The sequence below is a fragment of the Aulonocara sp. 'chitande type north' Nkhata Bay genome, linkage group LG5, assembly GCF_057382095.1.
Source record: "Aulonocara sp. 'chitande type north' Nkhata Bay isolate Kocher_YH1m ecotype deep benthic linkage group LG5, A_spYH_male_GT1.1, whole genome shotgun sequence".
NCBI lineage: Eukaryota > Metazoa > Chordata > Actinopteri > Cichliformes > Cichlidae > Aulonocara > Aulonocara sp. 'chitande type north' Nkhata Bay.
In genome coordinates, this window is record NC_141348.1 from 47,639,787 (window position 1) to 47,666,764 (window position 26,978).

Sequence of the window (26,978 nt, forward strand, 5' to 3'; positions counted from 1 at the left end):
TCATATAAGAGTAGAAAAGCGCCATATAAGAACAAGTCCATTTACCATTCTGTAGGTGGAAACAAACTGTTTCTTTTTACTGGATACACACACACACACACACGCATTAACGCGGATCGCCCCGTGCGTGGGGCTGGACGGCGCTAACGTTGACGCCGTGCATTTTTAAGGCATCTGGGAAAAATATCCGGACTAAAATCTGAGCCAAATCGAACATGCTGATCTACCTCCATTGGTGACCCCTCAGCTGTGGCTTAGGGTCATTGCATTAACAAGAAGGCCAGGAGTTCGATCCCTGACTCAGCATTACCGAGTGTTCTTGATCAAGATACTAAACTACAAGTTGACCCAGATACATCAAAGGGTGTGAATGTTTAGCAAAAAAGCTATTTATGAATGTGTGTTAATGAATGAGACCTGTAGTAAGAGTATGTTAGTAGAAAAGGACTCTTTTGCCCAGCCATGGTTATTATATAAATGAAAAAAAGACATTAAAATTGTTTTAATATTAAACAGTTATTTAATTACATCAAACATGAAAAAAAAAAATCAATGGATTCTGATTATACACCTGGAGAAAAACGATCGCTCCATTCATGGTTGTTAAGGCAGATTATTCATTTAACAGCTGAAAAGAGTCTGCAAACATTTTACCAAATAAAACATTTATCCACTTATCATTAAATGTAAATCCAAACCAGGCAGTCAAGTCATGTTTTGTTTCACTATGAGAACATGAGAGTTTGTTTTAGGTGTGAAGGTGGGCTCACCCGCTTTGTTTTTATAGTTTTCTTGGTTCACCCAAAGCCAATTTGAGTGAACTAGTAATTAGAATAAAGTGTTGAAAGTCAGGACGACTGCCCCTGAGGATGCTGGGAGCATTAAGGGTGATGGTAATTTTGTTCTCCAGCAGTGGAGGTGGAATATTTCTGGAGCAGAGCAGGAAGAACTAAACTTTGATGAAGCTAAAGACTAAACAAACAAAGTTGTGTCCGGATTTCTAAACGTTAAAGTAAAAATACAGAGAGCGATGATTCTTTGAGTTGTAATGGTTTCTTTCCCTATAATAAATTCTCCTTGTTGATTTTCAGCAGGCACCCAACTCATGCTGAAGCCTAAAACTCAGATTATAGACCAGGCTTCATCACTGTGGGCGTCTTGTTTTCAGTCCAAATGTCCAGCATGTTTATTCTTTCATCTCTGAAGGCTGAGGGTCATCATCGAAGGGTCAGGGGTCACGGAATGGGTGTGTGTGTTTTAATTCGAGGGTCACTGCTCATTCTGCTGTGTGTCTGTGATGGTGGAGACTGCGCCCTGGCCTTTGCTGACATCACTGATACACGCCCACTGACCATCCATCGACTCCTTCCACAGCGTTACCTGAAAAGTTCATAAATAGTTTAATAAATAAACTATAAATAAAATCAGAGTCAGCGCTCAAATCTAATTCAACTTATTCTTTAGAGTTAAATATTAGCTTTGAGAAACAGCCATAATATCCTGAATCAATAAGGTTAAAAAAAAATAAGGGCAGAGCTCACTGCAGGTTGATAAAACCATATCAATAAAATATATTCTTCCAGACTGTGGCATGTTTAGTTTGCATATAACCAAGTCAGACAGAAGGAAATCAAATGATATCTATAATTTTATGTGGATTTGGTGTAAATGTGTATTTTCTACCTTGTTGTCTCCTCCTGAAACGGCCAGTATATTTCCAGTGATCGACCAGCTGACGTGCCACACCACATCGTTGAACTTGTGGAGCAGTTTGGCCGTCCAGGTGTTGCCTGCAGGGTCGTCACACGTCCAGATAAATACTCGTCCATCCTGGAAGAATGGAAAACAATTTCCCACATAACCCCAGTGGAAGAAAAACAGGAATGGTTTGATTTTATTCAAATACTTTTTTGCAAGCTGCCAATAACACTTGCTTTTATATGATACCACATTTTATGAAGCACTACAGATTAATGTAACCCGCTTATGAACTGGTGGATCTTTAATCTCACACTTGACTGAACCGGAGGCACACTCTGGCTCCATCTAGTGGTGAAAAACTTGTACCTAAGTTATCAAAACTTTATTTATAATGTCTGAATGAACACTTTATGTTTTAGGTGCTGGAAAGCAGAATAAATTGCATGTTCTGCATGTGTAATCACATCAAATCTCACCTGAGAACAGCTGGCAATGGTGCTGGTGGGAAGACCAATAGATGGAGCCCAGCCAACATCTCTCACCCAATCACTGTGAGCCTCCAGCTTCTGATCCTCCTTCCACTGCCCATCCTCCTCTCTGCAGGCAGGAAATATCAATCAGTGACAATTAGGTTTAAGAAAAAAACCAAAAACAAAACAAGAAAATGCTTCAGACCACAAGCCACCCTGAACCACACACTCATGCAGAGCTTTATTGTCTATACTTCAAGCAAGAAATGTATCTTCCTTGGATTCAGCCAATTAGGATAACCAACTAACCCAGTGTGTCTTGTGGTATGTGGGAGGAAGGAGGAGTACCCACAAGGGTACTGAAAGAACATGCAAACTAGGCACAGGAAGGCTCTAGCCACGTTTTTAAACCAGAAGCCTTTCTGCTGCGAGGTTCCACTCACCACTACCACACTTGTCACACAAGGATCACCGTGTTTGTGCTGTGGTGACATTAAATATCAAGATCAGTGAACTTTCCCCAGAGAACCGAAACTTTCTGAAGAGCGAACATCTGATTTATGTTCCACTGAAATATGTTTGTACTCCTCAGGTTTCTTTTGTAGTGTTCAATGCTTCTGATTGGTCAAGTGTTCATGTCTTACACAACTATGTTATAATAATAATAATTTCTTAAATGCTTCTACTTTGAGTGTGTTGCAGGAACACTGCCAGTGCTACCCATCAACCTCCTGGTATGCACCTATAGTATAAATTTGAAAATCCTTTGTGGGTTTCAGAAAAGTTGACCTTTGACCTTTTTACTGAGATTAGAACGTGTCCAAAAGTTTTAGTAGATGCACCTATGGTATGAACTGTAATTTCCTTCAGAGATTTTCAGAAAACATGAGCACTTACTTCCAGAGTTTGACCAGGTTGTCGCAGCCTCCGGAGACGAAGCGCTTGACGTAGTTTGGCTTCTGTCCCGATGGCTGATCAATCAAGCTGCCTGGAACTATAGCGGGAGCCCAGCTTACAGCGTTGCAGCCAATCTGCAGCAGAATCACAACAGTGTGTTACATCCAATGCAGGATGCTGCTAAAGTGACATTTCAAACATTCAGAGCAGTTTGTAAGTCTCACAGTGTGAGCATTGCTGATCTTCTTGACATCCCACTGCTGATCTCCAGTGAACGTGAGAAGGGAAATTGCTCCGTCTGAACTGCCACAGGCCAGGATTAGACCAAACTCATATGGACCCCAGCAGACTGAGTTCACTGTGGAAACACAGGAGGAGGCTCAATGAGACAGAGGCCTGAGGAGTCTATCAAATCTTAATGCAATAAATTGTGCTTCATTATTTTGTGAGCTGACACACCAAACTGATCTGTTAAACTTCTAATTCTACCGAGGACACAATCTACAACACCGGATTTCTGAGGAAGGGACAAAAAGAAACAAATAAAAGAGTACAAGGAGGGGAAAAAACAGCCAGAGGGACTCCAGATCAAAACACACTAACCTACTGAGAAAAATTCTCATAATCACTACAATAAAATTGAGCAATTAAAAAGGAAACATAACATGCAAGATGCCACTATAAGGTAAAGTGGCTGACAGGTAGAGCCACACCCCCCCCAAAACCCACAGTGAGGCATCTGATAAAAGACACTGTGGTGAAGGGCAATTACAAAGTGGAGCTACAGAAATGAGGAACTAGAAAATGATGGTTAAAAACCATAACACCGATACACCACAAATAACAAAAAAGGTCAGTCAATACACAGACAGTGATGGCTGGATCTTCTGTGAAAACACATTGCCCAACCCAGATTTTGTGTTTACACCTAAAGCAAAGTGATTTTCTTTGTGGTGAGAACAATAATGTGAATACAGGAAAATCCACTAAAAGTTAAAAATATTTAAATATATTTCATATATATTCGACAAGTTAGTAAAATTATTACATATACTTCAACTTTGGTGGCATTTTGCTATGAGGTTGGTTAAAAACCTAAAGTTTGAGATTCAGACTTTTTCCTTCTACCATTTAGAAAGACTGTTATCAACCTCTGAGGGCAGGTGGCAGCTGTTTTTTTTTATGTGCATTAAAGTTATATAAAAATTTTACCGTGCAAATGCAAATTCCTTGCTGACAGTTTAACCAAAAGGCATTTCCAGTGGAAACTGGCCGACATATCCTCAGCATAACCATGTATAGATTTCATTTTATTTATCGTTGCCCAACATTATACCGGTATTACCATGAATGGTATGATATGGCCCAGCCCTGTTATACCGACACAAAAATGTGGCAGGTTGAATAAGGAAAATGAATCAGAGGCCTTTTTGGTTAATTTCTGAAAAGCCTTGGACTGAGCACCCTGGATTTATTCTTGTATCCGTGGAGATCCAGTAAATGTCCTAAGTGTTCAATAAAAGATATTAAATGTATAGTGTTGTAATTGTAAATACAAAGAACATGAATTAAATAATCTGTGAGGATCTGATCTTTTCTTGTGTGAAGCCACCTGCATGTATAAGACAAGAATTGAGATTAAACTTGTATCAAACCCACCTGACGACTCGTGTCCGGTGTACTCGTACATCTTGTCCCAGGATCCGTTCTCTTCTTTCCAAATAATGACTTTTCGGTCGTAGGAACAGGAAGCCAGGATGTTGCCGAACATTGGATGAGCCCACGCTACCTGCCACACGGGACCCTCGTGGCTACAAAACACAAGAGATGCAAATTAGTTCTGTTTTTCACTGAGTACCTGGATTTGTCACCTGGCAATTAAATTACAGCAGACAAAAGTGCCAACAAGTTATATTTCATCACCACAAGTGATACAAGTTCATTTTTTAGCTTTAGACTCTTGGTTTGCTCAACAAACTGAGGCTTCATAGTAGAGCAGGGCGATATGACCAAAAATATTTATTACGATATACATTCGAAAATTTCGATAACGATATAACTGACGATATAATTGACACTAGACAAAATATTAAAGCGATATAAAAATTTTTACCGTGCAAATGCAAATTTCTCGCTGACAGTTTAACCAAAAGGCATTTCTAGTGGAAACTGGCCGACATATCCTCAGCATAACCATGTATAATATCCACAAAACTTAAACAGAGGTTAAACACACACAGTATGGTAACATTATGTTGAAGCTCAGCACGTATCACTCCGCGAGGCTCCTGCCTACGACAGCCGTAATGCTCCGACAATCCATCAAGCGGTGCGGCTTCGTAGCTCAGCAAAGTCGTACTAAAACATTTAACAGATTTTCGAGCGCCGTGTACATAAAATCATTTTGAGGTCAGTAAACACAACCAGAGTTCATACATAAGGCACACGGGATTATAAGGGGCACTGTTGATTGTCAGAAAAATCAAAGAATTGATTTTAAGTGTGCCGTATTTTCCAAAAAACACGGTAATAACGACGACCCGCTAGCATGCTCTGCCAAAAATAGTGCTTTGTTGTGTATCTGAGGGACAAAAGCCAAACCAGTTACACACCAGTGAAGCTGCAGCATTTTTACAAACTAGTTCTGGTTCATCTGTTTCATTCAACGATCAGCTTTCGCCCTTCTCATTCTCTGCCGCCGCCATGCTTTTTCCACCATGTGAATATGAAAACAAAGGCACTGCGCATGCACGTTTATAGAATAGATTAGAATTCAACTTTATTGTCATTGCACATGCACAGGTACAGGGCAACGAAATGCAGTTATCCATAGTCTATAACAATATTTCATTTTCTTATTGTTGCCCAACATTATACCGGTATTACCGTGAATGGTATGATATGGGCCAGCCCTACTTCTTACCCTCTGAGGTCTGCCACAAGGATCTGCCCTCCGTTTCTGACGTCAAAGATCTTGACGGTGCGGTCAGAAGAACAGGTGGCGAGCCGAGTCCCGTAGTAGTCCATCTGGGCATCGTGCTGAAACAGACAGAGCAAAATGTAAAAACCTGAGTGAGAACCTCCACCTCTACCTTTCAATTTAAAGAATATTTTATACATTTTCAGCAACAAGTCAAAGTCAAAAGTAAAATGAACTTAAAAATGCTCATGGTGATTGTTCTGTGATAGTTTAAACATCATCTAACTGAAAATAAAAAGGATAAATGCTGCAACAATGATTTAGTCAAAAGAAAATACTTTATTCTCTTAAAAGGGATAGTTCGGATACTGAGGAGCTTTTGCACATCTTCCTTTGCTGGAGAATCAGCCTTAAATCTAAATAATGTGCTTTCTGTGGCTGTAGTCAGCAGCCAAAAGTAAACACAATAAATCAGTTTGCAACATTAAGAGTATTTTCACAGCTGCCATCAGACTGTTCTTTCCAACAGGGAAATGAAGCCATATCTATGAATGCACTGTATTCAAAACCGGCTTTGACACAAACATTGTCGTTACCTCATTGAACATGTTGGTCTACCACTGCCCTCTTAAGTTAGTTAATGTTATTGTGTCCCTTTCATGTTTTTGAGGGGTTACTTCAGATAAACGTGTAAAACACAAAAGTCCTACAGCAGACGTACAGGTTACAGTTTATAACAAACGTACAGCTAAGTCAAGTTCAAATGTATCTGTGGCAACAGTCACAGGGTATCAGTGGCAAGTTGTTAATGATTTGTTTCTGAAATTATTCTTTTAATAGCCTTTGCCAAAGATGGAGCTCAGCTCAATGTGCTTCATCATGTATGACTTAATGATCACAATCAACAGTGAAAATCACTGTTTGTGTGAATTAACACAAAACAGGTTCAGAGTGGGCTGATGATGTTCTGCTGTGTGTCGTCACCCACTGACAATCCTGGTGTTATTGTTAATTTAATCAACTCAAATGTTCTTTTATATGTAATTTAGTTTAGTAGTCTGGACTTTATGAAACATAGTGACATATAGACATGTGAAAAAAGTCCGTTTAAAAAAAACTTTAAGTAGATCTTTGAAATAAACTTAGTACACCCTATTGTTTCTATGAAACGCTACATGTATTGGTCAGTATGTGAAATGCACAAGAGAGTACAACTGAACAAGTCTGGTTTGTTTGGAGAAAGCCTCGTCTCTCCCTAAAGAACATGGTAGCACTTCTGGAATAATGTTCTTTGGACAGACAAGATCAGGTGTAGAAGTCTAGTGAAAACCAAACTCAGCGTACTAGCACAAACATCTCTGACCAACTGTCAGCACAATGGTTAAGAGGTGCTGATTTGGGCTTGCTGTGCAGCCACTGCACATGGAAACCCTGCAGTTACAAGTCAACCACAAACTCCTCTGTATACCAAAGTATTCTATTTATTATTTATTTATTTATAAAGCACATTTAATAACAACAGAGAGTTGACCAAAGCGCTGCACAACGTAATAATTAAACAGTGGCATTAACAGCAACAACAGGTAAGAAAATTAAAAGAAAATTAGGATAAAAAGAATTGGTAACTCTCGTGCAGTATAAAAAGCCAAAGCGAAAATATATGTTTCAAAATGGGATTTAAAAGGATTGACAGTTGGGGCTTTTGTAATGTGGAGAGGTAGATCGTTCCACGTTTTCGGTGCCACAACCGCAAATGCCCAATTCCCTCTATGAACCATCCTAGACTTGTGTAAGGTAAGGAGTAAATGATCACTTGATCAAAGGCCTCTAGAGGACATATAAAGCTGCAAAAGGTCAGACAAATAGTCTGGTGCCTGACAATTTAGCGATTATTAAGTCAAAAGTAAGATTTTAAATTTTATTTTAATTTTGCACTGGAAGCCAATGAAGGGAAGCAAGCACCAGGGTAAAATGTTGGTGTCTCTTCACAGGAGTCAAAAGACGGCTGCAGCATTTTGTACAAGTGTCCTGCCAAACTGGACTGACTGACACCAACATAAAGTGAATTACAGTAATCCAGCTGAAATAAGGCAAACGCATGGATTGCTCGTTCCAAGTTTTTAAAGGATAAAAATAATCTCACCTTGGATATGAGCCTTAATTTAAAACAAGGACCGCTGAACAACTGAATTAATTTGTTTCTCAAATCTAATTTTGTTATCCAAGAAAACCCCCAGATATTTTTTATTCTGGAGTCAAATGTGAAGTCATCAGTCCGACAGCTAAAACTTGACTGAAACAGGGTCATGAATTAGGACAATGATCCTAACAGAACAGTATCAGTCTCTGATGATCAGCTAGCAGTGTCAGATCGCAGCAATATCAGTTTGTTACAACTGGGTTTAAGGACAATGGATAACACGTTACAGTGATAATATTTACTGACGTTTCATTGTACACATGTTTCTATCTCTAGTTATCACGCGTAAAAGCTCACTTACAGGTACTTAAAACAAGAAGGCTAACATCAGCTGTGATTAGCAGCTAGTTTCGGTTAAATGAAAAAGGAAAAAAATGGAAAACTTACAATCATGTCCTCGTGAGAGGTGTCCACGGTATTAATAACAGAAACCTGAAATGAGCAAACATTATATAATCACAAATACTGCACATGAATTAAAATGTTCATTGATTTTCCTGCTACTACTAGCCACTTTGCTAAGGAGCTACTTGGACTTGGGCACGTCAGCAGCTAACGGTAACCGGGAAAATGCCACAAATGTCAGCGAACAGCTTCACCGGTGGCCTAAATGCAAAGTTATCAAACTCACCATGACCGTGACTGACACAGAAACCCCGAACAACACGAGTAATCCTCCTTTTTTAAAAGAAACCGGCTTCACCGACTACTCCGACGTGGCAACAAGTAAGATAACCGCTTCCCACAGAGTCCAACTGCACTTCATACCGGCGGAAACAACAACCAGTAAACAAGTGTTCCGCATAAGCGTTTAGACGAGATCACCTTAACCTTGTTTAGAAGCTAAATATGAACACATTCTAAATAAATTAAAATCCGATCCCTCCCATATTAGTGAAAATATTTAAAAAAGCTACATTTTCTCTTTTTGAACTGATTTTTAAACATACAAATATCTCTTTCATTAAATATGGGCAGTTTCTTGTCATAATTTTGTCTTTTTTTGTCAGGTGACTCTGTTTTTGTTTCCACTCAAACCTCACCCAAACTTCGATATAATAATAATAATTTGTTAATTATTATTATTATTATTATTATTATTATTATTAATATTATTATTATATTATATAATAATAATAATTATTGTTGTTGTTATTGTTATTATTACGTGGTTACATGAAGAACACAGTTAACCCAAACTGTGCTGCATGTGTGAGTTATCAATAAAGTTGAGGAGAAAAAAATCTAAACGGCTACTGTAATTGTTGTTGAATTTGTTTATCAATAAAGTTGGGATAAAACTCCAAACGGTTAATGCTAACCGATAACCGTCGGCATTTTTTTCGGCAAATTAGCGTAAAAATAAGACTTGAAACTCGGTTTATCGGCACATTACCGCCTCCGTATGGCCGGTTGGACTCCGTGTGTCCACACGGCGGCGCCACAAAGCTGAACCACTTTCCCTTGCCGTCTATTTTTGGCCGGGCACGCCGAGTGTCGGGTTCCATCAGGCCGTCAGCTCTCCTCTCTGCCCCCCCTAGCCTCGCCATGTTGTCGGCTTAAATCTGGTGGCCAGTTTTCTGAGTTTACCGTTGGAAAAAAACTTTTTCTCAGCCTGAGTGACAGCCTAAACAGTGGAAAGATGTCGAGTGTGTCCTACCACATCTCCAACCTGTTGGAGAAAATGACCTCCACTGACAAAGACTTCAGGTAAGAAACAGTGAGCAGCTCTCACAGTGAGATGACACTTTTTTAAAACCCCGACTTGTGTGTGCCATTTTACCACAGAGGAGACAATAGTGCCCTCTATACAGTCTTAATTACTTTTATTTAATCGACACATCATTTATTAGTTTTCTCTACCTGAAAACAAAAAATAGATGTAACAATTTTACCTAACCAAGGTTACGTTTTCATAAAAAACTCCAAATATTATATTAATATTATTGACTAATTTAATCATTATCAAAATATGTTTGTAAATATCTGTGTCGGCTGTGATTTTTTTTAAAGTACTCAATTACAGAAATTGGAAGTAGGGATTTTTTGCTAACATGATAAATTCATGATCTAAATAGTTTTATATTTTGATAAAGTGAGTCGTTGTTGTCCAGGTAGATAGCAGTAGGTTCAAGAATGTTGGAGATTTTTGTTATTTTATTTTGTCTTAAAAATCTTTTAATACATTGCAAAATATCTTTGGAGATGTTTTTAACACTGGAGAACACATATTGGGTTTACTGCCATGTATGACCAAGAAAAGTATATTCTGCAACTGTTTTACATGTTTTGATAACTCTTTGAGTGTTATAAACACATCTATAAGCCAACAACAACACAAGTATAGATTTGAATTACTTAATAATACCAACCTCTACCTCTCTCTTTGTTGTCATTGAATTGATGAGCTAAATATTTATTGGACAAGTAATGTGCACATCTTTACTGAAAGACCACAATTGTAACAGAAGTGTCGAAAAAGCATCTAATTAAAGAATAAATAGACATCTAAACAAATCTAGACACTTAATTCATTATTTGACCCTTTTTTGAGGCAGTAATGAAAAGAAGGATTACTGAAAGGATTCACAGATCAGTTTATTAACTTTGGTCTCTATGTGTGTGTGTGTGTGTGTGTGTGTGTGTGTGTGTGTGTGTGCAGGTTCATGGCCACCAATGACCTGATGCTGGAGCTGCAGAAGGACAGCATTAAGCTGGACGAGGACAGCGAGAGAAGAGTTGTGACCATGCTGCTCAAACTGCTGGAAGACAAGAATGGGGAGGTGCAGAACCTGGCTGTGAAATGGTAAAAATCTCACTCGTACGCACAGTGTGAACCGGTGCCAGAAGTCAGTGTCCTGGTGTGTTTTCTTTTCCTTAACTCCACAGTCTGGTCAGGGGTCAAAGGTTAGCTTCAACCACGGGCCCTTTAGTTCATGTAAACTGTATTTTATTTATCCAGATTTATTTTTGGATTCCTAGAAAGGTGCTCTTTGTAACTATCCTCTGTGGAAGGGTTAACTAGGTTTAACCACCAGAGGGCTGCATTATCCCCAACCCTTGAGTTATAGACTATTTTAAGTTTTACTGTATCATCTACTCCCATTTACTCGAAAGTCTGTTTCTGGAAACTTTTGTCTTTTGAATAAAGGTAATGGAAAGTGACAGCATTATATCAGAGTTCAGCGGGGAGCCTCCCACTGTTACCAAAGTGCTTGCTCATAGGGGGTCATGTGATTGTTGGGTTTTTCTCTGTAAGTATTATTGTAGGGTCTACCTTACACTATAAAGCACCTTGAGGTGACTGTTGTTGTGATTTGGCGCTGTATAAATAAAACAGAATTGACCTGAATTGAATTAAATAAGGATAAGAGTGTTAATATGTCTGTGAAGGTTCTCAGTCATCCAGGTCATCGTAGGCTAAGGAGCTTGGAAAGAAAAGCGTCTGGACTTGTTTAAGTTGCTTGAAGACGTTTCACCTCTCATCCGAGAAGCTTCTTCAGTTCTAAGGCCAAATGGTGGAGAGTCCCAGATTTAAACCCAGTGGGAGTTTCCCCCCAAAGAGGGACAAAGGACCCCCTGACGAGCCTCTACCTAATCACATGAGCCAAGGTGTGAAAGCGGGTGTAGGTCCCAATCAGCCAGGGTTTCGGGTGAGCTCATTCTGAAACCTGGCCCCACCCTATCATGTGATTTCCTGAGGTCAGATGGCCCACTTCCTCCATGTAAAGGTTGGCTACAAAAGGTGACACGGGGGAGCCCATGGCACAGCCATGTTTTTGTCTGTAGAAACCCTCGTTATATTTGAAATATGTAGTGGTGAGGCAAAGGTCTAACAGTGTGCAAATCTGATCGGGTGTGAAGTTGGTCCTGTCCTCCAAGGAGCTGTCTTCTTGTAGTTGTTTTCTGACAGTCTCCACTGCCTCCGTGGTGGGTATGCAAGTGAAGAGGGAGACTACATCAAAGGACACCATGGTTTCATCTGGGTCCAGGGTAAGTTTCTGGACCTTGTCGGTGAAGTCGGTGGAGTTCTTGATGTGATGTGGGGTGTTCCCCACAAGAGGTGCTAGGACAGTAGCAAGGTGTTTCGAGATGTTGTAAGTGGCTGAGTTTATGCTACTGACAATGGGTCTGAGTGGGACAGCTTCCTTTTGGATCTTAGGAAGTCCGTAAATGCAGGGTATGGCATCCCCTGGGTAAAGGCGGTGATATGTAAGGCGGTCAATGATTTTGTCCCTTTCAAGGTCTTGAAGGCAAGCTATAAGAGTGTTAATGCACTAAAATGAGAGTGGTACCTTCATTTCTGCTGGACTTAAAGTATTGATGGTGTCTGTGTAGCAGGCTGTGTGTTAGATAGCCACCTTTTTGTTTTTGCAAAGTGCTTGGTTAGATACTACAGGTCATATTTCTATCACATAATTATTTAAACAAATAGTGGTTTGAAACAAAATTATGACATTTTTTAACTTGGTGTGTTTGTTTTTAAGCCTGGCGCCTCTGGTGAGCAAAGTGAAGGAGCCCCAGGTGGAGACGATGGTGGACGTGCTGTGTTCAAACATGACGTCGGACAAAGAGCAGCTGAGGGACATTTCCAGCATGGGACTGAAGACCGTGATCGCAGAGCTGCCACTCACATCCTCAGGTGAGCGCTCACTGTCCTCCCACCTGTCTCCTCGTCGTGATGATCAGCTTTTAATGGTGGATTTCCATCTCATGTTAAAGGGGCAACTTCGAGAGTATGAAGAGCATCAATAATACATGGCATAGAAGCAAAGCTTACATTGTAGACAGTCATTCATATTTTACTTTAATAAGTTTGTAATTTTCCTGGGACTGCATGTAAAAGTGTCTGAAATTACCTACACAGCTACAACATGCCATATTTGTGTTTTCACTAAATAATAACCAATAATTGTAAATTGTCACTTTTTCACCATTAATTTTTGCACACTTTCGCTGCCATCTGGGCTTAATTGTCACAATTATTCAGCAACTACAGTCCTTAATGTGAGCTGAAATCAGGATGTCTGATCATTTGAAGGCAGTGGAAGCTCAAAGTTCTTTAAACATCCTTGTTTTGGGTTGGATCCACAGGTTTGACTCTGACAGGCAGCGTGTGTAAGAAGATTACCTCCCAGCTGATTGGTGCCATGGGGAAACACGATGATGTGTCTGTGCAGTTAGAGGCCCTGGACATCCTGTCGGACATGTTGGGAAGGTAAAAACAAGATCTCGGTCCAAACGTGATGACTGTCCCACATTAGAAAAGTACCAGCTCAAACACACACACACACACACACACACACACACACACACACACACACACACACACACACACACACACACACACACACGGTACACGTTGCTGAACTTTTAAGCTTTTCACTGTTTGCTTTTTTTCCACAGGCTGAGTGGTGCACTGGTCAGTTTCCACAGCTCTCTGCTCTCCAGCCTGCTGCCTCAGGTGAGAAACACTCAGCCGCTCAAATGTTAACTGTGGTTTTACAGTGTAGTGCTACCATGACAACCCAAAAAATCACTGTCATCTGTTTTTAGACATAATTATTAGTATACTTAAGATAGCAGGATATTTTTCATATTATTATAAGAAACCCGTTTTTATAAGAATCGTGCACATCACTTTCTCTCATTTCACGTTGCTTTCAGTATATTTACTGTATGCTTTAACAGCTTTATGATGACTTTCATTCATTTTGTTGTACAGTTTATTTGATTGTATTTTTACTCATTTGTCCCTTTATCTGCTCGTTAATGTTTCTTCATTCATTCGTCATTTGGATGCTGCAGTTAACCAGCCCCAGAATGGCGGTCAGGAAGCGCTCCATCTTAGCTCTCGGTCACCTGGTGCCCTGCTGCAGCCCTGCCCTCTTCTCCCAGCTGACAGAACACCTGATGAAAGAGCTGGCCAAGGGTCCGCCCACATCAATGACAAGAACATACATCCAGTGCCTGGCAACCATTAGTCGTCAGGGCGGCCATCGAGTCGGTGAGCTGATGCTGTGTTTATGCCGCCTTCAGTGCTGAATGGGGAAACAAACTAGTAGGACAGTGACCGGTCTTCTGAAAGGTTTCAGATGTTGATAGTCCAGCGCTCCTGTATTCTGACTGTTTTTTATAGAATACATCTTCTTAGTTTCACTAATGTAGCAAATGTTCCACACTCAGACATGTAAATGCCTTTCAGATGATCTAGAATTCAATTTAGCACTGATAGCTAAGATGATGACTTTCCTCCAACTTTCCCTGTAGGGGGAAGTCGGCTCTTGGCCCTTCATCTGGTGCCCTTGCACTGTATGAAGCCCCCACATGGCTGCAGACTCGTGGATCTTTTTAAACTTTGGTTCTTCATGCATTTTTTGTGTCATTTAGTGAAGAAAAACATCTAAAGTGTAGATTCTTTTCCCATTCTTTGTGGTTTGTAGGTGAACATTTAGAGAAGTTGATCCCAATGGTGGTAAAGTTCACCGGAGTAGAAGATGATGAGCTGAGAGAGTATTGTTTCCAGGCCTTTGAAGCTTTTATACGCAGGTACAAACAAAGTCATGTTTCCATCACTTTAGGGGACAATATTTTCACGCTGATTTCCCACAGAGTTACACTGACTATAACCAGAAGCTCTACAGACCTAACCCTGTTCTAATTGTTACCTTGAAGCAAGTCTTTATATACATTCACTATAGCAGTGTTTCCCAAACTTTTTTTGCTAAGCCCCCCTTTGCTTTACAAGAAAAATGCCCCCCCCCCTTCTCATGCACACGCACAAACACATCCTCCAACCACACACGCCCATATTTTGCTCCCTTTCACACCTCAAACATTTAGTAAACAATTAAGGAAATACAAGTAAACTGCAATAAATTACAGGTAGTAATAAAATAAGCTACTAACTCTTTTACACTACATCCACACCTACACGGGTATTTTTGAACACGCAGCTGTTTCGTCCACACGTAAACGGCGTTTGGAACCACCTAAAACGGAGATTTTTTAAAACTCCTTTTTTGCGTTTACGTGTGGACGAGGAATACAGACTTCGTCACGCAATGTCAAAGGTATGAGCCTTTTTTCACGTCACGCTGTGCGCCACGTTATTGTTTACATGAGATGAATTGCAGAATGGCAGATAGAGACAAAATACTGTTAATCTGACTGTCTGCACTTTTTACACACTTACATACACACACGCAGTTACTGTCTCTCTATTTAGAAAGGCAGAGGCGTCACCGTGTGATTATTTTACGTGTAGTTGTTTTTTTTTTCATGTGTAATAATATTCAACATTGCTATCAATACATTTTTCAAAAAATGCCTCTCCGTGCAAAATGGATTTAAAAGCATTAACAGCTGTGGGATACTGTTAGTCCGTGATTTGAACAGCCCAGCGCTGCTCCCGACGCAGGGAAAACCAACCCTGCAGGGAGACCTACCTCAGCACTTGTGCAGGTGAAGCCAAAGAGCAGATATGCTTCACCATATTTTCAAGTCTTTGGCTTAGAATGAAGTTGGTTTGGAAACATATTCAGCGATGCTTCATCTCCTGCTTTGCGTTTGTGGAGGCGCCCCGTGCTAGCAGTGTCCAAGCGTTTTGTTTTTTTCCCCCCCTTTCATACGCCCCCCCCTGTAATGGCTCTGCACCCCCCCCCCCCATAGGGGGGCGGGCCCCACACTTTGGTAAGGTCTGCACTATTGGGACCTCTGTTCAGTCCATGTTGTAAACAGGTCATTGTCCCCTCAGCATGACCCACAGGCGTACATACCCACACTCCGTGTCCTTACTGTGGCTCTTTCTGTTACTTCCTGATTGGCAGGTGTCCAAAGGAGATGTCGCCTCACATTGCCACAGTGACTCAACTTTGTCTTAAGTATATGACCTTTGACCCCAACTACAACTATGATGACAACGAGGAGGAGGATGAAGATAGAATGGACATAGATGATGAGCTTGAGGAAGGTGTGTGAGATCTGTGTGTCTGTGAATAGAAATTTAGCAGAAAAACTATTAACAGGAAGCAAATAACAGGAACATACAGAACATGATGGTAATCAATCATCATGTTTTAGGTGTCTAGTTTTGAATTAATCCAGCGATTACGATCTGTACATCCATGGTTACATTCCAAATGGCCAAATGATAACTGATCATTTGTCCGTTTTCAGTGGCGTGAAAATGTGAACAAATGAGAGCTCAGAGAGAACAACAGTCCTTACCTGCAGCTGACACCACAGCAGGACAACCTTTATTCTTTAATGCTGTTTTCTTGGTTCCCAAATAGGCCTCTATGTTGTTGGTGTTTACATTTTCATATGTATTTTAAAACATAAATATCAGTCTTTAAAGCAGGTCTTTATAACTGACATTGAAGCATGAAATGTTTGTATGAACACAGACTACATTAAAAACACTGAAGTTAAAGACATTTAGGCTGCATATGGATGATTTTTGTACCTGTATTCTTTAAGTGAGTTTATCTGATTTAGAAAGAACTTTTCAACAAAAGCGGCTGTTTTTGTTCAGATTGAGTCTGTCGATTCTTAAAACTATTACAAACTTCACACAACAAAATGTGAGATCTTTTGAGTTTTGCTGTCTTCCATCCGTCACCTGTATGAAGCAAATCGAGTTTATTCTCGTTTCACGACTTCACTCAGAGTCAGACGACGAGTACAGTGATGACGATGACATGAGCTGGAAGGTGCGGCGCTCTTCCATCAAGTGTCTGGAGGCGTTGATCAGCACGCGTCTGGACCTCCTGCTCTCCTTCTACTCCTCCATCTGCCCCGCTCTGCTGGCACGATTCAAGGAGCGCGAGGAGAACGTCAGGGCCGACGTCTTCACTGCTTTTTCAACGTTGCTGAGACAAACACGGGTGGCATCGAGTCGCCACAGCCTCATCGTGTCTGGTTCAGATCCCGGGGTGAGAAGAGAGGAGGAGCCGGCAGTCGCCTTGCTGAAAAAACAGGTGCTGAGAAGTTTTTGGATGGAGTTTAATTGAGTTTCACAAGTAGAGCTGAAAAGTAGATAAATTTAAATTACATTTTTAAAGGTGTCATTGACTTACCTAAAATTCAAAGATGTTTGGTATTTAAATTTAAAAGGCAGGCTACAGAGTCGAGACTACCTAACAGTCCAGGCAAATCAGCTGATCTTTGCTCATTTCTAGCATCATCTTTTTATTCTTGGACTCCATCAGAGTAGCTCTCTATGATTTACAATTCCAAATGCCTGCATGCTTATCCCATATATGAGCCTAAACAGACCCTTCACTTTCTGTCTGAAAAAACCTGCTTGAGCTTCTTCGCCTTTAAACAAACGTGTCCATATCTAAGATGTTGCAGTCTTCCAGTTCTGCTGAGCGTCTCGTAAATATGAATTGCAGAAATAAATTGTGCGGCGATTTGTGTGTCCAGGTGCCGGCGACTGTAAAGGCCCTCCACAGACAGCTGAAGGAGAAGAGCATCAAATCCCGACAGGGTTGCTTCTGTCTCCTCACTGAGCTGGCTCACACTGTACCGGGAGCCCTGGAAGAGCATATACCTGCCCTGATACCTGGTAGGCACACACCTACACACACACACAACCCCATTCAACTATCTTAGTGAGGTCCTTCAGTGACATAATGCTTTCCCTAGCCCCTTACCCTAACCATTAAAAATGATTGCCTAACCCTAACCCTAAACCTAACCATAACCTAATTGTAACCCAGACACTAAAACCACATTTTGAGCCCCAAAAATGCCTTTAAATGCCTTCAAATTTGTGAGGACCGGGTTGCGTGTCCTCACAAATGACTGTTGGTTCTCACAAGTATAGTAGAATCCAGATTTCGGTCCTCACAAAGATAGCTAGACAGGAACACACACACACACATGCATTACAAATTAATTCTTAACCGTCAAACTGGTCAGAAACTTTCACTCTCTTTTCAGCAAAGTCACATAGACTTTAAGGGAGATCTTTAAGATCTTTAAGATCTAAAACTCACACATTTCCTACAACCGGCTGTTCCTAAGTCTCCCAGTAGCTTTTCTCTTTCACTTCAGCTGCTGTATTTTGGCTCCTTACTCCCACTCTTTCTTTCTTTTTTTCTTTCTGTTCCTGTCCCCTCCTTCCTGCAGGCATCGTCTTCTCCCTGACAGACAAATCCACCCTGTCCACCATGAGGATCGATGCGCTCTCCTTCTTCAACGTCCTGCTCCTCTCCCACCCTCCTCAGGCCTTTCAGCCACACATGCAGGTTTCAAAAACTTCTTTTAAGGCTTTGTCTTGAAACCTGTACACTGTCTCTCATAATGACTCGGGGGCTCTGCAGCTTTAAAAAGTTGAATCACTAAATTTTTCAACAATAATGAGAATGTAAAGACTAACTTGTGCTGTGACCCCTGCAGGTGCTGCTGCCCCCAGTGATTGCATGCATTGAGGACACGTTCTATAAAATCACCTCAGAGGCTCTGCTGGTCATCCAGCACCTGGTCAAAGTGATGAGACCGCAGGGACAAGCAGGAGGATTTGACCCTAAACCGTTCGTTAAAGAGGTGAAATAGCTCAGGACTGTTTTGCTTTCTGGTCTGAGGCGGTTTAATTTAATTGTGCTCCATAGCATCCTGTCTATTTATCATTTTTCATGTGTTGTGGGAGCAAAGAATTAATGAAAAACGACTGTGAATGGCAGGTTAAATACTGTGATTTGTCTAAGGAAAATGAACAAACATGACTTTGCCGGTGCTTTCCTGCTTGCCTGAATCAAAGTATTTCTACAGAATTATAGATTTTAAAAACATCTGAAACAAACTGTGATCAAAAGGTTCTGTGACTGCTCCCTCTTCATGGTCTCTGACATCGCTGGTTCATACTTTGGCACCAGGAATTTTGTGCTGCTGTGCTGGTGCCTTCACAAGGCTTTCCTGATGTGTGGAACAGGTTCTACCTTTTCTTTATAATTTTAATTTATTTATTTTTCCCAAAGGTGTTTTCTGTAACGATGAAGCGGCTCAAAGCAACAGACATCGACCAGGAAGTAAAAGAACGAGCGATTTCCTGTATGGGTCACATTGTTTGTCACCTTGGTGACCACCTGAGGGCAGAAGTTCAGGCAGTCTTGGCGATCTTTCTGGAGAGATTAAAGAATGAGATCACAAGACTAACAGCAGTTAGGACCATCACCCTCATCGCTGCCTCTCCGTTAAAGGTTTATTATGACTTTCGTTTTGTTTTTTTAATTTAATGAACACATTATTTAATTTGAAAGATTTTAGTAACTTCCTGTCCTTTTCTACAGATCGACATGTCACCCATCCTGCCAGAAGCGCTCTCTGTGCTGGGATCTTTCTTGAGGAAGAATCAGCGGGCGTTGAAGCTCGGGACGCTGGCGTGTCTGACGGCGCTGGTCACTCATCACGCTGCCAGCATTAAACCTGCAGCCCTGGAGCCCGTGCTGAGCGAACTTCCTACTCTGGTGGATGAGAGTGACATGCATGTTTCACAGGTACAGGCACTGAACCGAACATGCACATGAATCAGGTCAAGAATTAAATCTATAGAATAAAATTTTTTTTCATAAATGAATCAACGTGCATGTGCATGACATTTGAACTTAGACAGACAGTGACAGGAAGTTTTACTTTTTGAGATTGCCTTTTAGAAAGCAGTAATGTGCCTATTTTATGTCGTATTATGGTAAAAAATGTGTAATTGCAGATTTTTGGAGGTGGTTCTTTTTGTTCCATCATATAGTTCACACCAAGAAAAACATATACATTTAGGAAGTGGGTTAAGGAATATCAAACATAAAGTTTAGGGCTCAGATTACATGTGTTGGTGGAAAGCGGGGATCTTATTCTGCTCATTTTGATTTTTATTTAGATTTTTTCTCCTTGTTCTCTGTTAGCGTAGCTGCATGACTCAAAAGTTCACAGGCCGCTGAGTCAGCTTTCCTTAAAACAGGATGTTGCCTGCAGACATTGTTGGACACATGAAACATGTTGTGGTTGAATCTACCTGTAGTTTGCCTTTGTTTAGGTGTCCATCACCTTGCTCACCGGTATGGCCAAAGCCTACCCCTCGACTCTGGCTAAGATCAGCTCGTCTGTTCTGCCGGGAGTCTTCAGACTCATCCATTCACCGCTCCTGCAGGGTAGCACTCTGGAAGCAATACTCGAGTACTTGCAAGCACTGGTGCTGTCCAAAACCAGTAATCTGAGCTACAGGTGAGATAGGATGTGGTTGTGAATCTCTTTGGGTCATTTATCCTAATAACACTGGACAGATCAACAGTTTTGGAGTGGGAAAGCTGTTTAGTGCTGAGGATTATTGCTAATGGCTTATTTATAATGTTTTCGTTAAACTATAATGAATTTTAATCACTGATATGAATCAAATGTTTTTAAATAGTTGTTGGAAAGCCTCTAATTTAGCCCACATTTTTAAAAGAGCAGCAGTGCATCATTCCAGTGTTTCCCTCAGGCATGTAAACAGTAGTTATCTCATCAAATGCCATGAAAACCTTCCAAAAGCCACAGTTCAAATGTGTTTAAGTGATTAGAAGTCATTATTTTATATTATTAGACAGCAAGAATATGAAACAGCGCATTGAAACACCATCAGATTCCCAGGAGTCCACATTAAATCACATCCCCTGGGTGTAGACGTCAGTGTGAGTGTTATCTCCAAGAAATGAATATTCATGTAATTACCATCTGCAGGGGAACTCCAAAGTTTTTACAGATAAATATCAGTTCAGTATTCAGAGGGAGGAATACTCAGTCTGTTGTGTAATGTCTTCTCTGGCTTTGGAGAAGTTTGTCTGGTCTGAGAAAATAAGCATGAGTCAGTTTGTTCTGTGTTGACTTTGAGATAATTAAACCAAACCAGGAGAATGACACAACCTGATAACATCTTCTATTTAAAGTGGCAGTAAAGCAAGTCTTTCCCCTGAAGGTTTGTCAGATAAGAGTCAGACTCTGCACTCACAAGCTGCTAAAGTCTTGTTTAAAACATGTTAATCATGACCACAAGTGACCTGGTTAGCCTCAACTAACCCAACATTGCATCAGCAAGTCATGTTGATGTTCCTGTACTGCCGATTAACATATGAGCAAGATGTATAGTGTGTCTTCCTCCGACTGTGTGTATATTTCAGTCCATGTGACCTTCATCAGATTAATTATATTCTATCATTTGTGTACATACTGTCCATATACCTGAAAATGCTTTTTGTTCAGGCAAAGCTTGATCTTGGATCCAGACCAGACGAACATTCAGTTGGGGTGAAATGCCTCAATCACTGCAGTACACTTATTTTCGTGTATGATATATTTTTTACAGAATAATATAATAATGGTCAGCGCAAATGCTTGGTTGGATTCTACTCTGACAGGTCTACGTTTTCCGTCTGCACTCTTCCTGTTTGCTCAAGATTTTTTATTTCTATCTGTAATTTTTCTTAAAGATCTTTAATTATATTGTTTGATATGAATCAGAACATTTTTCCCAGCACCTTTGTTAAACTATAACTGGAAGATTTAATCAGATCAGTCCATTTAGTGTTAGCAACATATCAACACAAATACTACACCCGGGATTATAATCCTCTCCTCTCCTCTCCTCTCCTCTCCTCTCCTCTCAGTCAGTTGCTGAAGTCTCTCATGGAGCCGTTTCACAGATCTCAGTCTTCTGCAGATGGCAGCATCGTCCATAGGCAGTCCTACCACTCAGTCGCTCACTGTGTGGCTGCTCTGTCCTCTGCTTCTCCCAAAGAGACTCCTGGCACTGTGGCCGGCTTCATACAGCAGGTGTGAGAGTCTGGCATTTGTACTCTGCTTTAGCTTCAATGGAGGTTTCCTCTAAGAATGTGACACAAACAGACATGAGATATAAATTTGTTAGACAAATTTCGTGTTTGTTTGTTTTATAAAATTTGATCTGAAACTGTCCTCTTAGAAGCCACCTTTGTTTTCTTTGCTGTTATTACTTTAACACTTACCTCATTGAAATTCTGCCCTCTCCTCTCCTCAGGTGAAGAATCCCGGCTCTCCAGAGGCTGCTCGTGTCCTCGCCCTGTTGTGTCTGGGGGAGGTGGGGAGGAAGGGCAGTCTGGGAGGAAGTAAGGAGGTGCAGGGAGTCATCTTGGAGGCTTTCTCTTCCACCAGTGAAGAGGTAGGACACACTATCCACATCTGAATATTTAAATTTTTCATTCACAATGAATAAATTTATCTTTTAGTTAAAAGAAGAGCTTCTCCAAATCCGATTGTTTATTTTCCACAAAGGAAAACTGATTGTTTCCCCCACATCACAGTTACATTTCCTTGATATTGAAACCTAATTAGTCAAAAAGTCCGTTTTGTTTTTTACCCTTTTACTGCTTTGATATCAGTGCCAGTTGTTTGTTTTACTACTTATTAGGTAAGTGCTTCTTCAGTGTCTGATAGTTGTTTCACAACGGCCAGAAACAGGAGGTGTGAAAACAGAGCTTAAAGAAGATTTAGAGATCTGACAATCAGTAAAAAAGATCCTTCAGAATGAGATGTTGCTTTAGCTCTGTGGAGCAAACTGTGTGGAGAGTAGAGTGGGTTAGTTCAGTCGATGAATTAATGCGACAAAGGTTAAATAAGCTCAGACAGCCGACTGTGTGGACATCTTGTTTGTGATTTCAGGTGAAGACGGCAGCCTCCTGCGCTTTAGGCAGCATGGCCGTCGGCTGCCTGAGCGATTACCTGCCCTTCCTCCTGAAGGAGATCTCAGCCCAGCCACGGAGACAGTACCTGCTCCTTCACTCCCTCAAAGAAGTCATCAGGTGTGTGTTCTGTTGAATGTTTGGCTAAATGTGTGTGTGTGCATTTAATTCACCATAATCTGTTGTTGTTCTCTGAAGCAGGTGATCATTGAAAAGCATCATTTATGAGTTCACTGCAGTTTAAGTGTGAATTTTGCAGTAACAGTTTAATATTTAAGCTGATAAAAATGATAGATTTTGCCAAAAAACTTTGCAAAGCTTTGCAACAAAATTTGCATGACATATGTTGAATAAAATAAGTTTAAAGTTTTCTTAAAGTTTCCTTCCTCCCCTCTCTCTCTTTGTTCAGTGTCTGTCCAGCCTCCAGTCTCTCGCCCCATGTAGAGTCTGTGTGGGCCTTGCTGTTTCAGAACTGCGAGTGTCAGGAGGAGGGCACCAGGAACCTGGTGGCTGAATGTTTGGGAAAACTCACTTTAGTCAATCCGGCAGCACTTCTGCCTCGACTTAAACAACAACTTAAAACTGGTAGGATGATATTTAAGAACTGTTTTATATTTTTGTTTTTTATGTCAGATGCAACAAATAATGCAGAATTAACATCTTCATGGTCAATCTCTGTTTCTGTACATGGTCTTGACATTTTGTATTAATATGGCTTCAATATGAATGAGAAAAAAATATATACAAAAATCTTTATTTTTGTTACATTGTCTCCACAGGTTCTCCTTTAGCTCGCAGCACTGTGGTAACAGCCATCAAGTTCACTATTGTTGACCACCCGGCACCTATAGATTCACTGCTGAAAGACTGCATAGGTAAATGTTTGCATCCCATGTTACATCATTACTCTTCATCTTTTTACAGTAAAGTGGGAACATTTTTCTAAGATTCAGTTTCATGGTGAAACGTTAATGGCTCACATATGCAGATTTGCAGAGGTAGCCGAGCAATTCTGGTGTTTCCCTTTGGAAAAGGCTGTGTGAAAGCAAGTTCTAAACCTAAAACTTTAATTGCTGACCTGGTCCAACGGGTAGACTGGAACACTTGTAGATGGTGATGGTGCGATGAAGCTCCATGAATGTGTCGAATCTTTCCGAACAATTGCTCATTTTGAAGTAATGACATCTACTGTTCATTCGATGTACAGCAGCCCAGCTGTGATAATACATGTGGGGTGCATACCAGCGGATATCAGGTTCTGTATTTTATTTTTGCTATACACACAGACACCTCTAACCAACCATCCTCTCTGAGATTGATTTGAGAAGATGTGTGTCATTATTAGGAGATATCATGTCTAAATGCTCCCTAACTGCGGATATTTTTCACCTTGTTGGCTCCATAATATTCTTATAATCTCCTTGCAAGCTTGTGATGATCCTCAGAGTCACGCCAGATCCAGTTCACACAGAAAATTAAAATTCCTGCATCTTTTCAACAGCTCGAGGCACATCACGAAGCAGTGATCTCATGTCAGAGAAACAAGCCTCATTTTGTCAATGCTGTCAGATGTAACATCACTCATTGTAGATGTATGCTCTCCCTTTCAATTCCTGAAGAATCACACTGCATTGAAATACAGGCTTGTACCGGTAGTATCATTACACATAGTATAACATGTCTCATAATCAGATTGACTCGCCTTTCAAGCAGAATCAGAATACTTTATTAATCCCTGAGGAAATTATGTGGTTACTGATAGGTTTGTAGCTTGAACCCATCTGCTGGAACGTTGAAGACAATATAATTACACTGCAAGCAAGACGCAAGTAGGCAAACTTCTTCATGGTACTCGTGCACGGGAGAGAACCAGACAAACGCCAAATAACAATCAACAATACAAACTCTAACAGTTACAGTGTCCCCAAGACAATAAGAACAGCATAGAATAAGTTGTTCCTCAGCCTGCTGTCCCAGCATGCAACGGCATAGAGGATGGCGCTGGCCACTCTGGTAGAGTGTAGTGGTGTTTTTAACCCAGTCCAGCTTATTATCAACGTTTATTCTGAGGTATTTATAGTCCTCCACTTTGTCCTCCTGGATTGAAACAGGTTTCCTGATCCCCATAAAGTCCACAATCAATTCTTTGGTTTTTGTCACGTTGAGCTGCAGAGGATTCTGCACAATTGAGCAGGTAGATGAATAGGGTCCTCTGCTCCGACGCAGGGCTGGTAAGCGAAATGAAGGGGATCCTGATGAGGCCTGACTGTAGCTCATAGCAGGTCAAGGATGAGACTTTCCAAGGGTCTGTAGTCCTGGGGGCCACTGGGACAGATGTCTTCCACAGCACCAGGACTGTCTGCAAACTCAAACTCATCAGGAACAGTTTATACACAGGCCTTGAGAACACGAGGACTCACCCTGTCTGGTCCAGCAGACTTGCCTGAGTGGAGTCTTCTCATTTGTCTCAAACCTGTGTGGCCATTATAGGAACTGCAGTTTTCCCCCTTCTTTGTTGGTAGCATTTTTCAGCCCCACAGATTGATGCTTGGATGTGTTGACAGATAAGTGATACACTGACTACAGATAAGTTCCTCATATGATCCCACTTAAAAACCAAAACAAATGTTCATTTAATCTTAAATATAAACTGAAGTCTAATGCTGACTCAAATATAAAAACCCAGATGAGGCTCTGAAAAATAAAAAGCTGTGATGTCATCTCTGTGTGACAGGTGACTTCCTGAAGACCCTGCAGGATGAGGACATCAATGTGCGACGTATCGCCTTGGTAATGTTTAACTCAGCAGCTCATAACAAACCGTCTCTGATCCGCGGTCTCCTGGGAAGAGTGCTGCCTCACCTCTACAAGGAGACCCAGATCAGGAAGGACCTCATCAGAGAAGTGAGTTAGCTGATTTAGAAGCAGCAGGCGTTTCTGTTCATGCTCTGTGCAGACGTTTTACTGTTTGTGTGCTGCAGGTGGAGATGGGTCCGTTCAAGCACACTGTTGATGATGGGTTGGATGTGCGTAAAGCTGCATTTGAGTGTATGTACAGTCTTCTGGACAGCTGCCTGGAGGGGCTGGACATCCTGCAGTTCCTGGATCATGTAGAGGAAGGACTCAAAGACCACTATGATATCAGAGTGGGTGGAAAAATAGTTAAAGTAAAAATGATCCACCTCTTTACCTTCTGTCCTGTGGAATGATTTCTGGGGTGTTCAGTAGCACCAGCAATCAGAAAATAATGATTTATTTTTGATCATTTTCTCCTTGTTTTTAATATCACTGTGCAGATGTTGACCTTCCTGATGCTGGCCAGACTGGTCTCTCTGTGTCCTGCTGCTGTTCTCCAGAGACTGGACAGGCTGGTGGAACCACTTAAAGCGACCGTCACCACCAAAGTACTCAAACAGACACACAGTCTTAGAAATCAACACTTCATTAAAACATTATGATTCAGAAAATAAAAAAAAACTGCATGGATTGGAGTTGATGGTCTCTTAAACACAACTTACCAGAAATTATTTATAAAAACCGCATCCTTACTCTCTATGAACCTTTTTTTTTATAGTTTAAAGGTAAAATACACAGAGATCTTTACAAACCTGGAGTTGTAACCTTGAGTTTCCCTCTGCCTTGAAATGAAGTCTCCGTCTCCTTCCTCCACCTGCAGGTGAAGGCCGGTTCTGTGAAGCAGGAGTTTGAAAAGCAGGAGGAGCTGCGGCGCTCGGCCATGCGTGCTGTCGCCGCCCTGCTGGCTGTACCTGAGGTGGAAAGAAGCCCCAGCATGGCCGAATTTGCCAATCAAATCAAAACCAGCACTGACATGGCGTCTATCTACCAGAGCATCAAGGGAGGGGAGGGTGGGGGTATAGGAGCCACAGAGAGCATGGATATGAGCTAGAAACATGCTGGAGATGTTCATGAGAATGTTTTTATCGATGAGCTTTAGGCACAGCACATTAAACTGATCTGTGTTTGTACAGTGTCAGGTTTCATTTTCAGTTATTTTGTTCTTCATATTTTGTTCCTTCCAGCAGGAGTTCGGTTTAAATTAGTTCACATGAATTAAAGTTGTAGCAGCAGCCTCCTGG

The 26,978-nt window shown here is 41.0% G+C and overlaps 2 protein-coding genes across 3 annotated transcripts; one reads left to right on the forward strand and one right to left on the reverse strand.

Moving 5' to 3' along the window:
• Positions 1-497: 497 nt before the first annotated feature.
• On the reverse strand, positions 498-9,728 carry LOC147331567 (protein SEC13 homolog). 2 transcript variants are annotated; one of them, XM_086293977.1, is made up of 9 exons: positions 9,585-9,728; positions 8,576-8,620; positions 5,992-6,107; positions 4,728-4,879; positions 3,293-3,426; positions 3,069-3,202; positions 2,178-2,298; positions 1,684-1,830; positions 498-1,380 (listed from the first exon to the last, which is right to left on the reverse strand). In XM_086293977.1, exons 2-9 carry the CDS (start codon positions 8,579-8,581, stop codon positions 1,270-1,272), a joined length of 921 nt encoding a protein of 306 aa, XP_086150103.1. In that variant the 5' UTR covers positions 8,582-8,620; positions 9,585-9,728; the 3' UTR covers positions 498-1,269. The 2 variants fall into 2 exon arrangements, with proteins under 2 accessions (XP_086150103.1, XP_086150102.1); XM_086293976.1 differs by lacking the exon at positions 9,585-9,728 and adding an exon at positions 8,820-8,970.
• Positions 9,458-26,872, forward strand: LOC147331568 (cullin-associated NEDD8-dissociated protein 1-like). The gene is made up of 24 exons (XM_086293975.1): positions 9,458-9,898; positions 10,851-10,994; positions 12,676-12,830; positions 13,283-13,406; positions 13,595-13,652; positions 13,997-14,195; positions 14,632-14,737; positions 16,018-16,160; positions 16,859-17,169; positions 17,618-17,759; positions 18,326-18,444; positions 18,596-18,742; positions 19,174-19,395; positions 19,486-19,692; positions 20,226-20,413; positions 21,832-21,997; positions 22,221-22,361; positions 22,862-23,001; positions 23,291-23,466; positions 23,661-23,756; positions 25,616-25,785; positions 25,863-26,027; positions 26,178-26,285; positions 26,558-26,872. Exons 1-24 carry the CDS (start codon positions 9,831-9,833, stop codon positions 26,786-26,788), a joined length of 3,726 nt encoding a protein of 1,241 aa, XP_086150101.1. The 5' UTR covers positions 9,458-9,830; the 3' UTR covers positions 26,789-26,872.
• Positions 26,873-26,978: the final 106 nt, after the last annotated feature.